The sequence below is a fragment of the Geotrypetes seraphini genome, chromosome 6 (assembly GCF_902459505.1).
Source record: "Geotrypetes seraphini chromosome 6, aGeoSer1.1, whole genome shotgun sequence".
NCBI lineage: Eukaryota > Metazoa > Chordata > Amphibia > Gymnophiona > Dermophiidae > Geotrypetes > Geotrypetes seraphini.
In genome coordinates this window covers 159,343,807-159,356,782 of record NC_047089.1, presented here as the reverse complement: position 1 = coordinate 159,356,782, position 12,976 = coordinate 159,343,807, and the positions used below count along the sequence as shown (strand labels likewise).

The following is a 12,976-nucleotide window of genomic DNA, read 5'->3' as shown; positions in this document are numbered from 1 at the left end:
GAGTATTTAACCCTCCCACAATCTCACGGGCACTCATTTCAAGTTTATTGAGATTTTGATTTAAACGCAATATCAAATATTTTCAATGCGTATAACAAAAATAAATTTGGGGAAATAAATAAAATCATTTAACAATAAACATACAAACATATCCATAGATGATTAAAATTACATAAGGAGTACAAGGATAAACTACATTTGTTTAAAAATGTGTTCTCCGCGCCTGCTCATTACATTACATTAGGGATTTCTATTCCGCCATTACCTTGTGGTTCAAGGCGGCTTACAAAAGATTTATAAACGGGGTTACAATGGAGGAACCGATGATAAATTAGAGGGGTAAATAGATAATTTCGGAGTAAGGATAAATACAGTTTACAGGAAGTGTGTAAATGGAGGTTACATTGGTAGCATAGTTGTTATTGCTGGTGTGGTGTGGGTAGATGTTTTGTCTATTTTGTCTATAAATTTGTTGACTGGAAGGATCCAGCAATGTGGCCAGATGCAATTCAGGACAAAGACAGAGAAAGAATTGTGCAATTTGGATTAATGATGGAAGATGATTTAAAGCAAATGGCACAGTCTATGAGTACAGATCTTGACGGACGTTCTTTTTATGAATATCTCCTCTATGTCAAATCACCCAATGGACGTGAGAAGATTTTACGGGACTGGCTTAGGTGGAGCATTAGCAGAAAAGTATGTGTGTATTCGGCCCATGGAAGAAGGGGGGGGGCGTCGGGGGGGAGGAAAGGGGTGCATGGGGGGCCCAATAGGATTGCTCAGTAAGGGGCCCATAAATTTCTGATGGCGGCCCTGACGATACCTATAAAAATTGGGAAAATTTACACCCCCCCTTCCTTAATTGACTTTTGCAAAGACACTAAAGCAATTCTAGCAATTTTACCAAGCCAAACAAATTTTGTAAGAATACTATTTAACTTTTTATAAAAGGACCCCTGAAAAAAACTGGTATCATACCCATTTGGTAACAAACCACAGGTAGTATCATCATTTTAATTGTTTGGATTCTCCCCCACCAAGATAAATGTAAAGGATTCCATTGCTCACACATTTCTGTTACCTTCTTTAATAAAGCTTTTTCATTTACTTTCATTGTGTCTTCCAGTGTATTTTTTATCCAAATTCCTAAGTATTTTATTCCATCTTCCTTCCATATAAAGAAAAATGAGTCAAACAAACCTTTTGTACAATGTACATTGAGTAGAAGAACTTCAGATTTATTCCAATTAATCTTATACCCAGAGAATTTTCCAAATTTCTCTATTAATTCAAGCATGCATGGAATGGTTGTTTCAGGGTTTCTCAAATGAAGCAAAATGTCATCTGCATAAGCAGAGACCTTATATTCCCATTCTGAATAGGGAATATCCTGTATCTCCTTTGTCTACTGAATAGCTAATAACAAGGGTTCTAATATAATATCAAAAAGCAAAGGAAACAAGGGACATCCTTGTCTAACCCCCTTATGCAAACAAAACCTTTCCGAAAAATTATTATTAATATATAATCTAGCAGTCGGGGAGCTATACAAGGATCGAATCATTTGTATAAAACCTGTCCCTATACCAAACCACTCCATAGCTTGATACATGAAGGTCCATTCCACCCGATCAAATGCCTTCTCTGCATCCAAGGAAACAGAAAAAGCTGGATCATTCATATCTTTTGTTAAATATAACATTTGAAAAGCCAATCTGGTATTATTAGAAGAATGTCTCTGAGCAACAAATCCAGTTTGGGGAATACCAATAATATAAGGGAGAGTCTTGGCTAAGCGCAAAGCCAAACGTTTGTCATCTACATTAATTAAAGAAATAGACCTGTAATCCGAAACCAAAGTGGGATCTTTATTTGGCTTTGGCAAAACTATAGTTAAAGATTCTGCCATACTGCCTGTAATACAACCCTTATTTAGTTGAGTCTGATATAAATTTAACAAATATGGTAATAGGGTATTTTGAAATGATTTTAAAAAATTCCACCATAAAACCATCACTACCTGGAGCGGATCCAACTCTAAGGGACTTCAACGGTGTTTGCAATTCTTTTAATGATATAGGCTCTTCAAGACTTTCTTTTATATGTTCAGGAATTTTAGGTCCCTCTTTTAAAAATTCTAAACCATCTTTTTCTTTATCCAAATAAGGCTCAGAAGAATAAAGAGCTTTATAAAATTTTAAAAATTGTTTTAAAATAGGTTCAACTTGAGTGTAAGTATCACCTTTCTCATCTTTAATGGCAATTATTTTTGACTTTCTTTTTTTTTTGCTTTAAGATAGTTTGCCAATAATCTTCCCGCCTTATTTGAATTTCTATAATACAAAGATTGTTGAGAAAATAAATCATTTCTTACCAGTTTGGAAGAAATCTCATTAGATTTGCATTTAGCTTTTAAAAGATCCTGGAATATAGAATATTCCCAATTATCAATCAATTTTCTTTCCAAAAATTTAATTTCTTGCTCCAGATTAGAAAATTGTTTTTTGACCTGTTTCCTAATATGTGCAAAAAAAGAAATAATTTGACCTCTTATGGTTGCCTTAAAAGCATCCCATAAAGTTTCAATAGAGATTCCATCAGTGGCATTAATTTGGAAATATTCATTCATTTTTATATGAAAATCTTCATAAAAATTTGGATCTGCAAGCAGTGTATTATCGAATCTCCATACAGATCTATCATTGTTTTTATCTCCTATTTTAAATTCAACCCACACCCCTCCATGATCAGATAAAATAATTGGGTCTATAGAGGCTTGTGTTATCTGTTGTACTAATTGGTTTGAAACAAAAATGTAATCTATTCTTGAAAATGATTTGTGAACATGGGAACAAAAAGAAAATTCCCGTCCATCAAAATGAAGTATTCGCCATATATCTTTTAAATCACAAGAATTTACAAAATTATCCAAACCCAATGATTCCATAATTTTACTAGTTTTTTTATGCAACAAAGGATCCATAACAGCATTAAAATCCCCAGCCACCACTAAATTAGAGGCAGCCAGTAGTAATACCAGTTGTTGTAGAGACTTAAAACATTCATTTTGGTTCAAGTTTGGGGCATATACATTAAATAGCGCCACTGTAGTATTTCCCATGCCCATTTCTACATGTACCCATCTTCCTAAAGGATCAGAAGCAACTAAATAAAGCATTACATTTCCTATTCACTAAAATAGCTACTCCATCCTTCTTCCCTACTGCAGGGGCAAAAAAACAATGCTTTACCCAATCTCCCTCTAGTTTGTAGATTCTATATTAGATAAGTGAGTCTCTTGGATATAACAAATATCGACATCCTGTTTTAAAAATAATAATGTTTTTTTCCTTTTAATCGGAAGGTTGAGGCCATTAACATTTAGGGAAAATATTTTAAAATCCATTATACAGCTTACATATAATACTTATAAATATCTTCCCATAATTCAAATTGCAATGAATATACATTAAACAATCACTTTTCCCCATTCTAAGAACTGAAATAACCCCCCCCTTATCCCCCAACCCCTTCCCTCATATCCCCATCCCACTCTTTCCCACCTCCCAAATTAATAGTGAAAACTTGGAAACGCACATTTGATATCAGGTGAAAAAGAACTCTTCACAGGCTAAATTTTTAAAAATAATTATACAGTATAATAAGTCATTAAGTTATATCGTCTAAATCATAAGTTATATATTCTTAAACTAACTTTGATACATACCCATTAAAAATATTATTGATATTTGTAAACATTTAAATAAAAACCCTAAAAGAATTCATATTATCTAATAAAATATTTTTGTGCAACTTAAATAAGTTATTATTAAATTATATCCACTTCCTGTAGACATGTTGGATTAGATTATTTGTAAAATTAATATAATAATTAGGTGCAACTCTAATATCAATACATTAGACAAATTATAATAAAGACTCCACAATTCACAACATCCCTTCATTCCAATATTTCATCTAATAAAATATTTTGACAAAATGAACTATATATCAATTTATCCCTTCTAAAAAATTTATACTACCCCTTTTGAATTTCTCCTAAATCTGCAATATTCTTATATAAGATGACATTAAATAATGAAGTTTCAAGTTTATTAAATTTTGATTTTACGCAATATCAAATATTTCAAAGCGTATTACATAATTGTAATGTACAATAGAAACCAGGGATGACAAATACAAATAAGACAAAATAATTAATATGAAGTAATTAATATGTCTACCCTTATCTCTCTTTAAACATTATTTATATTTAATACTTATTATTTATATTTAACCATGTAATCACATCAATTTAATATTTCTCTAATGAATCATTTAATGAATAGGGACTAATTATGAATTCTAACTATCTTAAAATTTCATATAACCCAACTTAAATTCCATTACTCTACTATAATCTTTATCCATACCAAAACTATCATTAATTATATTTATCCTCCACAAGAAAATCACATTTCATACATGCAATATCTCAATATTGAATTATTTCAGCCTACATATTATCATATTTAATTTGAATTAGCATATAATAAATAAAACTATATTCTTCAATAATAAATTTCTTAAAAAACCAATAAATATTTTCTAACCCAACTGATGATCACGCTATATAAGAATCTAAGCAAAATTTCTACCATAAAAATACTTCCCCTAAGCAAATTTAATTTTAAGCTCCCGGTTTAAGAATGTTTTAAATGTGATGTGTCTAGATATTTTCGCTGAGAAACCCAACTTTCTGACAGGATCTATCCGATTCTTCCTTTTATCTTTTAAGGAAACAATCCAAACTTAGAATCTGGAATTACATCTTTCTTCAGCTGATATAAATGCAGTCAAACATCCGTTAAAGAAACCTTAGTATGGTGACTCCAAATCACTATCATTATGTTAGCATCGGGATCTCAGAACTCTGTTTCAGGGGCATTTCCGTTTCTGGCAAATTCAAAAGCTCTCAAATATTGTCCCTGCAAACCTATTTTATACGCTCATCTTCTTTCAGCTCCTCCCCTTTCAAAACAAGGGAGGAGGAGGTGCCACTCGCAACGGCAGCACTCGCAAGCAGCCGCCCTGGTCTACGCCACGAGGAACGACTGGGGAGCCCACAACATGTGATCCTAGAGCAATGCTCACCCCCGCACCCATGGAGCGAGGGGCGACCGCAGGCGGGGCCCCGGTGCTGCACCCCCACCTCTTCATCCCTTCAGCAGAGTCAGGTATTGGGGCAGAGTTGCCAGCGTATGAGCCGCCGCTGTCGCAGAACTTGTGGTAATTGCCAAACACTTAAATATATTTTGACAGATACCTTGTGGTAAATGGCCTCTATAGTCACACACAGTTCAGAATGTTATTCTAAGATATTGCCTCTTTCTTCCAGGTAAGTGGCGTGATACAATTCCAGACTTCAGTTCCAAATCTGGAATATTCCTTAGTTAATCTATACACCATGGCAACCATCTAATTTACATAAATCTTGAGCATTTTTAAAATGTTCTAAATAGAGTTTCATCTATTAACACTTATATCCAGGATGGTTATAACAGTTAATTCAAAAAAGATTCCATCTTTCATTCCATTCAGCTTCTTATGTGAATATCCCAACTTTGTTTAAATAAAAACATAAAAATTATTCAAATAATAAGTAATTAGAATGACATTAGAACCCTTTTTTTTTTCATGAAGCCATCGGTTGTTCACATGCATCTAAAAAGACCCTTAACTTTTCAGGATCTTCAAAACTCACTGTCTTATTGGCATATGTAACCTTCATTATAGCCGTGTATAGCAAACCGTATCTTGTTCTTGACCATATCTTCTCATTTGTGGTCACAATTCTAGTAATTTTTTCCTTTTTTCTGCGGTGACCTTAGCGAAATCCGGCACTATATGAATTTTTGAATCTTGACATTTCAAGTTTCTATTTTCTTTTGCAAATAATATAATTTCCATGACTTGCTGATGCCTTAAAAGTTTAAAAATAATTGGACATGGCCCCAGTATTTCAGCTGTTTTCCTTGAAGGGATCCTGTGAGCCCTCTCAATTTCCAATGGATATTTTGTCTTGAGAGGCAGGATCTTCGGGAGAAAGTTTTCAAGGAAGGAGATTGCATCATTTTTTTCAACTCCCTCCGGAAGCCCAATTATTCTTAAATTGTTCCTTTTTCCTCTGTTAATACAATCTTCAAGCTCCCTTGAGAGATTATCTACTTTCTCTCTATATGATTTGCATATCCATACTTCAGATTCATTTGCAGCTGTTCTCTTTTCAATATGATCTAATTTAACTTCAATCTTCTCCATACGTATTGTGAGGTGTAAAACTTCATCTTTCAGTTCCTGCAGCTTTTGAGCATTGTCTGAGACAATTTCTTTAATTAGTTTCAGCTCTGCAAATATGTCTCCGTTAACTTCTTTGGGCAATGGCACTTTCGAAGGAGTCGCTGGTTCTGTCTTTGATCTTTTTGCGCTCCCCAAACTTGTGCCAGCCATCTATTCTTCAGCTGCTTGCTCGTTGCCATTTTTTAAACTAATCTCCCGATTTTCATTAAAATAAAAACTAATTCAAAAGCTTAAAACTTCTTTCAAAAGCCTGTTACTGTGCAGCTCAGTCTTCACCCAACCATCCGGCTGCAACTCTAAGCCACGCCCCAGGTCTACCAACTTCAACACATGTGGATTTTTGAATTGCGATATATTTTAATTAACTGATCCTTTCCAACTGCGGAATCGCTGGGTTCCTTTTTCTTTGTCGACTATGTTAATAAAAATACACACCAAAACAAAGATGTTTTCTTCTCTGGAATTGCTCCCAGGTTTTAAATCAAAAGTGATAAGAAAAATGTCAGAAAATTAATTCTAACAATTGAAGCACCACTTTATGGAATATTACTTTTTAAAAAGCCCAGCAAGAAGAGTATGGATGGGAAACACCACCAACAAAAATAAATGTCCAAAGTAATGACTAAAGCATAATATCGGACCCAAAACCTCCAACTGACATGGAACAGGTTACACAGCTCTTTAATGTGACTCAGCTAAGCATATTTGGAGAACTATAATCAACTTTATGAAACTACTGTTTATCTTGGCAATGTTCCTTGACTAGATTGTGAATGTCTTAAAGAAGAGCCCTTCTCTTAAATTCATCTTATACTGCACATGTTTAATAGCACTATAGAACTGTTAAGTAGTACAATCAGTAGCAGACAGCAAGGGCTTCATTTCAAAATAGATGGTGAAGCAGATTAATAGTTTATGAATTAAAAACACATGCTTCACAGAGGATCATCTGTAATCCAAGTCACCATACCTGAAGTCTGGGGTTTGCAACATGTGGGTGCTTAAAAGACACCAGTTCTGCACAAAACAATCCATCCTTGGTATCTATAGCTTCAAATACCTATGAAATAAATCAAAGAAAGAAATGAATAAACTATCTAAAATTACACACCATCTAAAATCATACAAACACAAAAAATAAATATAATAAAAAGAAAACTTACAAGCATTAAAATGCAGCAAAAATTTAAAAAAATGCAAAAAAATTAAAAACCTGACAAAACAAAGGAACAATGGAGAAATACAATGTCTAAAAAAAGCCTACTCAAAAACAAATAAGATCATTAATGTTATTTTAATAGTAATGAGGTTGTTTGCATGCCAGAATCGGAGAATGTACAACCACACGGAAAACCATGTGGTAAACCATTTTCAACATTGGGTCACCAAATTCCATCGGTCGTTAAACCAGTCAAATTGGTTTAGTGACCATCGATATACAATCAGAGAGTTTTGTGCATCTGGCCCTCAGAAAACAGTGGGAATAAATTTGAAGGATTAAAAGAATGAAGGGTGTTAACTTTCAGCATATCATCTATAGATAATCCAAGGCATGAGGGAAGGGGAGTGGCCAAGATGACGGCACTTACCAGGCAGCTTTGAGATCGAGTTCCGTGAGCTGTTGGCGTACTTTTTCTTTTTTCATTATGCGACATCCCCATCTCCCTTCTGTTACTTCCTATCCCTCTATCCTTCCTTTTATTTTTATTTACATATTGTAATTAAAACTTCCCTATTCCCCAGTTCCTTTCATCTACTATAATAAAATGCTAAGCGCGCATGCGCTCTCTTACCACTATGTTGCCTGATCTGTAGTTCCGTGGCCAGCAGAGTGCGCATGCGCGCTTACCACGCATATCTCTGTCTTGCAGCCGGCTTGCCGGCTCCGGCCAAAGTTCAGAAGCGCTCCAGGTCAGGCTGTGCCTTGCACAAGCGCAGCGAGTCGATGGTGTCTAAGATCCATTCCTGGTAGCGGGGGGTCGGCACCAGGGCCAAGGGGGGAGGCGGCGGCAGAAGGCCCGCCATGTTGATGAGGAGGAGGAGACGCGGGGCGCAAGCATGGCTGAAGGGAGCCATTGGGGCTTGCGCGCGCCGACCTCTGGACACGCGGGTGGGAGTCGTCGCCGCCAAGGTGGGTGAAAGCGGCTTTTAAGGTGGACTGGGACAGTTGCAGCCAGGCGCCCTGGCGGGTTTCCGTCTTAATCCAATAGGGAATAGCTTACGGTCCACCGGTTCAAAACTGCTAAAATTGCCTCTTTAGAGGAAATGATTTGATCAGTAGCTCTTGCAGTTTTAGCACAAGTCCCGCTTCGTTACTAACAGTAAAATAACCTTATATATATACATATATATATATATATATATATATATATAGTAGCACCCGTTAATGTAACGGACTAAAACACTAGCTTCTAATAAGTCTAATTTTGTCTTAGTCCTAGTTTTACCCCTTCTTTATTTTAACCAAATTTCTATATTTGATTTTTCCAATTTTTTATATTGTAAACTGTCCAAATACATGTGATGGTCGGTATATCAAGCCATAAATAAACTTGAAGGCTATAGTAAAGCCGCCAGCCTCCTTGACGTCTTTGCAGCCATCTCGACAGCTCCAGATTGAGCAATTCCTGCCTATGCTCTGCTCACTAACGGGCAATGGAAGCCCCATGGCGCGAGAGGGTGAAAAAGGTCCAATCGCACAGGGGCACGAGATCTCACTCTTGCCCCTATCCCCAGTCGTGCCTCCCTGTCCGGCTGAAGCAGCTACTGCGGAAGTGGGAAGCAAAGCTGCTGAAGGTGTAGCGTGTGAACCTGCCAAGGATGTGGAAACGGTAGATGAGCTTCTACCGAAGGAGAATATCCTTGGATAATTGGCCCCCACTGGAGAGTTGACTTTGGAAGCAATTTGGGGAATACTCAAGAGGCTGGATACAGTTACCCAGAAAACATCTAAAGAGGTACAGGTTTTGGGGGGAAAACTTGATGACATTAATAAAACTTTGGAACAAACTAATCTTGAAAGAAAAAATGCTTTGACAAAAATGGATTCTGAAATAAAGTCTCTACAAGAATTTAAGAATACTGTGATTAAGGACAGTTTGACAATACACAGACTAAATTGAAAAAATGAAAACTTCAATAGAAAGTTGAATGTGAGAATTCTAAACTTCCCCAAGACCCCGGAGATACCCCCTTATGGCATGTTTAAGAAATATCTTTAGGAAATACTAAAGTACACCTCTGAAAATATTTCACCATTAAACAAAATATATTATCTTCCTTCAAATGTTAAACAACCTCGACGGGCCTTGTAAGGAGAGGAATTTCAAAACGACTCAACTTGATCTGATTTCCTGGAAGAACCCATAACAGAGAAAACACCTAGAACAACTCTGTTAGTACCTTTTATCTTCCAGCAAGATATGGATGCATTTATGAAACAGTATTTTAGAGTTTCAAAAAATGTTTTTTTTATGGCAAGTGGATATGGGTCTACCAGGATTTCACACTCAAGAACGCAGAAAGCAATTCATGGAGTTAAGGCAAGAGATTAACCCCCTCTTCAATTAAGCTGCACTAGCAGTTTGTAGTGCAGAGAGCTGTGTTGAATGGCCTACACTGCTCTCGACGCTCATAAGAACTCTATGAGCGTCAGGAACAGCGCGGGCCTTTCAGTACAGCTAGCGCAGTTTCGTAGAAGAGGGGGTGAATCTTTAGGGGTGCTGTTTTTACTTGCTTACCCCTGCAAGTGTGTTATAAAATATATGCAACTAAAATATGTATTTTTTCTCCCTGAACATTTGAAGGCTTTTCTTGAGCTGAAAAGAATTGCTCTAAACTGAGGAATTTGAAGTAAATAGCAGAGAAATTATGTTAAGCCTGTTTGTAATAATTTATTTTCTTCATTGTTTATCTTCTCATATTATACCTGCCTTATCTCCTCCTATTTATTGTGGTCTAATTAAGGTATAAAAAGTTTTATCCCAGGACAAGCAGGCAGCATATTCTTAACTGATGGGTGACGGCACCGACGGAGCCCCGGTACGGACAATTTTAGAGTGATTGCACTCTAAGAACTTAGAAAGTTCTAGTTAGGCCGCACCGTGCATGCGCAAGTGCCTTCCCGCCCGACGGAGGCGCGCGGTCCCCAGTTTCTTAGTTTCCGCGGAGCTAAGACGACGCGTTTTTTTCAACGGCCGTTAAAAAACTTTTTTCACCTTCCCGCTCGCTCGGTTTTTGCCTTGGAAGTTTCTCTTCCTTCTTGTTTCTTTTCTTTTAGTCTTATATTTAAAAAAAAAATAAAAAATTTGTATTTCTTTATTTTTCTCGGGTTCGCCCCGGCGGGGCCTGGTGTAATCATCGAGTCTTCCGCTTTCGATTTAGCAGAGGCCGTGTTCACTTTCATGCCCCCTCAGCCTGGATTCAAAAAGTGCCAACGGTGTGCTAGGCCCATCTCGTTGACCGACCCGCACAATTGGTGTCTCCAGTGCTTGGGTCTGGATCACAGGGCTTCCACCTGCACCCGTTGTGCTACTTTAAAAAAGCGTACTTTGAAGAACAGGCAAATTCAACAAAAACTCCTGTTCAGTGCCGCGATGGCTGATCCTTCGGCATCGACATCAGCGTCGACTGTTTCTCAGCCGGCGCCCACTTCCTCGACGCCGCATGACACTGTACCGGCGTCGCACCCTACAGGTAAGCCGGCTACGAAGCCTTCCTCCTTGGAGCCTTCCTCCGGTCACTGTGGCAGAGAGTCCAATCCTGCCGACCTCGAGGCGCCCCCGTAAACGCTCCGCCCCTATAGAGGTGAGTGCATCCTCCTCGGCCTCCTCATCCTCTGGGCTTCGAGCGGCACCACAGGTACCGCAGAAAAAGAAAGCGGTACCGGTGCCCTCCCTGGACGACCGTATTGCGTCCTTCAGGTGCAGCTTAAAGAGCACTTGCAACAGCTTCTTCCTGCTCTCTTGGCACCGAGCCTTCCAGTCCCGGTCCGGTCTGAGCCACCAGTACCACTTGTGGAGCAACCGTTATTGTCGGCTTTCACTCTGTCGGTACCGGTCCACTCTGCTTCTTCGGCTTCCATGACGATATTGTCTGCAGAACCGAGCGGTCAGCATCGTGCGGTTCAAACTACCGACCCCGCATAAATTTCTGACTCCCGGCACTGGCAACCATTGACTTCTCCAGGTACCGCATCCCTCCGTTCTGGGAAGTCGTTGCGTAAGTCCAGGCATCTTGAACCCTCGACGCCAGACTCTCGGGGCCGTAGTTCACAAGTCAGAGACCCTGATCTTTGGGATGATTCTGAAGAGCCTCTATTATCTGATGCAGAGGCCTCTTCTGCTGAGGAAGATCCTTCTCCTCAGGATCCTTCTCTTAAACCTGATTCTTCTTCTTTCACTTCTTTCCTGAAAGAAATGTGTGAGTCTCTCTCCATTCCTTTAGAGGCTGAATCTAAAAAGTCCAAGGCTTTTCTTGAGGCTTTGGACTTTGACCAACCTCCCAAAGAATTTCTCAAATTACCACGTCATGATATTTTAAGAGAGACTTTCTATAAAAACTTGGAGACCCCTTTAACAATTCCTGGGGCTCCAAGGAAATTGGACACTCTATATCGAGTAATTACCATTCCAGGTTTTGATAAGCCTCAGTTACCACATGAATCTTTACTTGTGGAATCCACCTTAAAGAAGACTGCGGGCTCTAGTGTCTATGCTTCTGTCCCTCCTGGCAGAGAAGGCTAAGCTATGGATAAATTTGGCAAACACCTCTACTAAAATGCAATGCTTGCCAACCGTTCAGGTAACTATTCTTTTCACCTGAAACACCTTATCCAACAGCTTTTCACCTTTGAGAAGTATCTCCCAGACAGGAAACTTTCCTCATTCCGTCACTACACATCAAGTTTATTACAACTTCGTAAGTTCATGGTGCGATCCATCTATGACACCTTTGAACTTACCTCCAGGGCTACAGCATTGGCGGTTGCTATGAGACGTCTCGCTTGGCTTAGAGTCTCTGAACTCGATGTCAACCACCAGGACCGGCTTGTTTAGGTGATGAGTTGTTTGGCGAGTCCATGGACTCTACTACTCAAAAGCTTTCTGCGCATGAGACTCGTTGGGACACTCAAGAACAAGAAAAAGCCTCCACCTGCCCGACCTTTTCGTCAGCAGTCAGCTTATCAGCATCGATATTCTGCTAGACCTTTACCATCTGCTCCTCAGCAGCCAAGACGTCAGCATCCATAGCAACGCCAACCACCTCGTGCACAATAATAACAAGTGAAGCCTCCTCCTCCACCACCGAAGTCAACTCAATCCTTTTGACTCCATTCTCCAGAGCCTCGCCAGCCTTCTTCCATCAGCCCTACAGTCCCAGCCTATAGGAGGACGTCTATCTTTTTTTCTCAGCCGTTGGGAGACCATCACCTCAGACCAGTGGGTTCTCAACATCATACGCCATGGCCATTCTCTCAACTTTCAGACTCTTCCCATCCAAAGTCCTCCAAAAGAGTCTGCTTTGAACACATCTCAGTCCTCCCTCCTCCTTCAGGAGGTACAATCCCTTCTTCTTCTGAACGCCATAGAGGAAGTTCCTCTAGATCAGAAGG

The 12,976-nt window shown here is 38.7% G+C and overlaps 1 protein-coding gene across 5 annotated transcripts in view; it reads right to left on the bottom strand.

Annotated features, from left to right (window-relative positions):
- Nucleotides 1-12,976, bottom strand: part of PCID2 (PCI domain containing 2) — a 124,230-nt gene that overhangs the window by 91,110 nt on the left and 20,144 nt on the right. For 4 of the 5 annotated variants that reach the window (XM_033949711.1, XM_033949712.1, XM_033949715.1 and 1 more), the window contains exons 3-4: nt 7,334-7,423; nt 2,378-2,425 (exon numbers count right to left, since the gene is read on the bottom strand). In XM_033949711.1, the coding sequence (XP_033805602.1) occupies nt 2,378-2,425; nt 7,334-7,423 (138 nt within the window). The remainder of the gene's footprint in view (nt 1-2,377; nt 2,426-7,333; nt 7,424-12,976) is intronic. The other variant, XM_033949716.1, reaches the window with a different exon arrangement.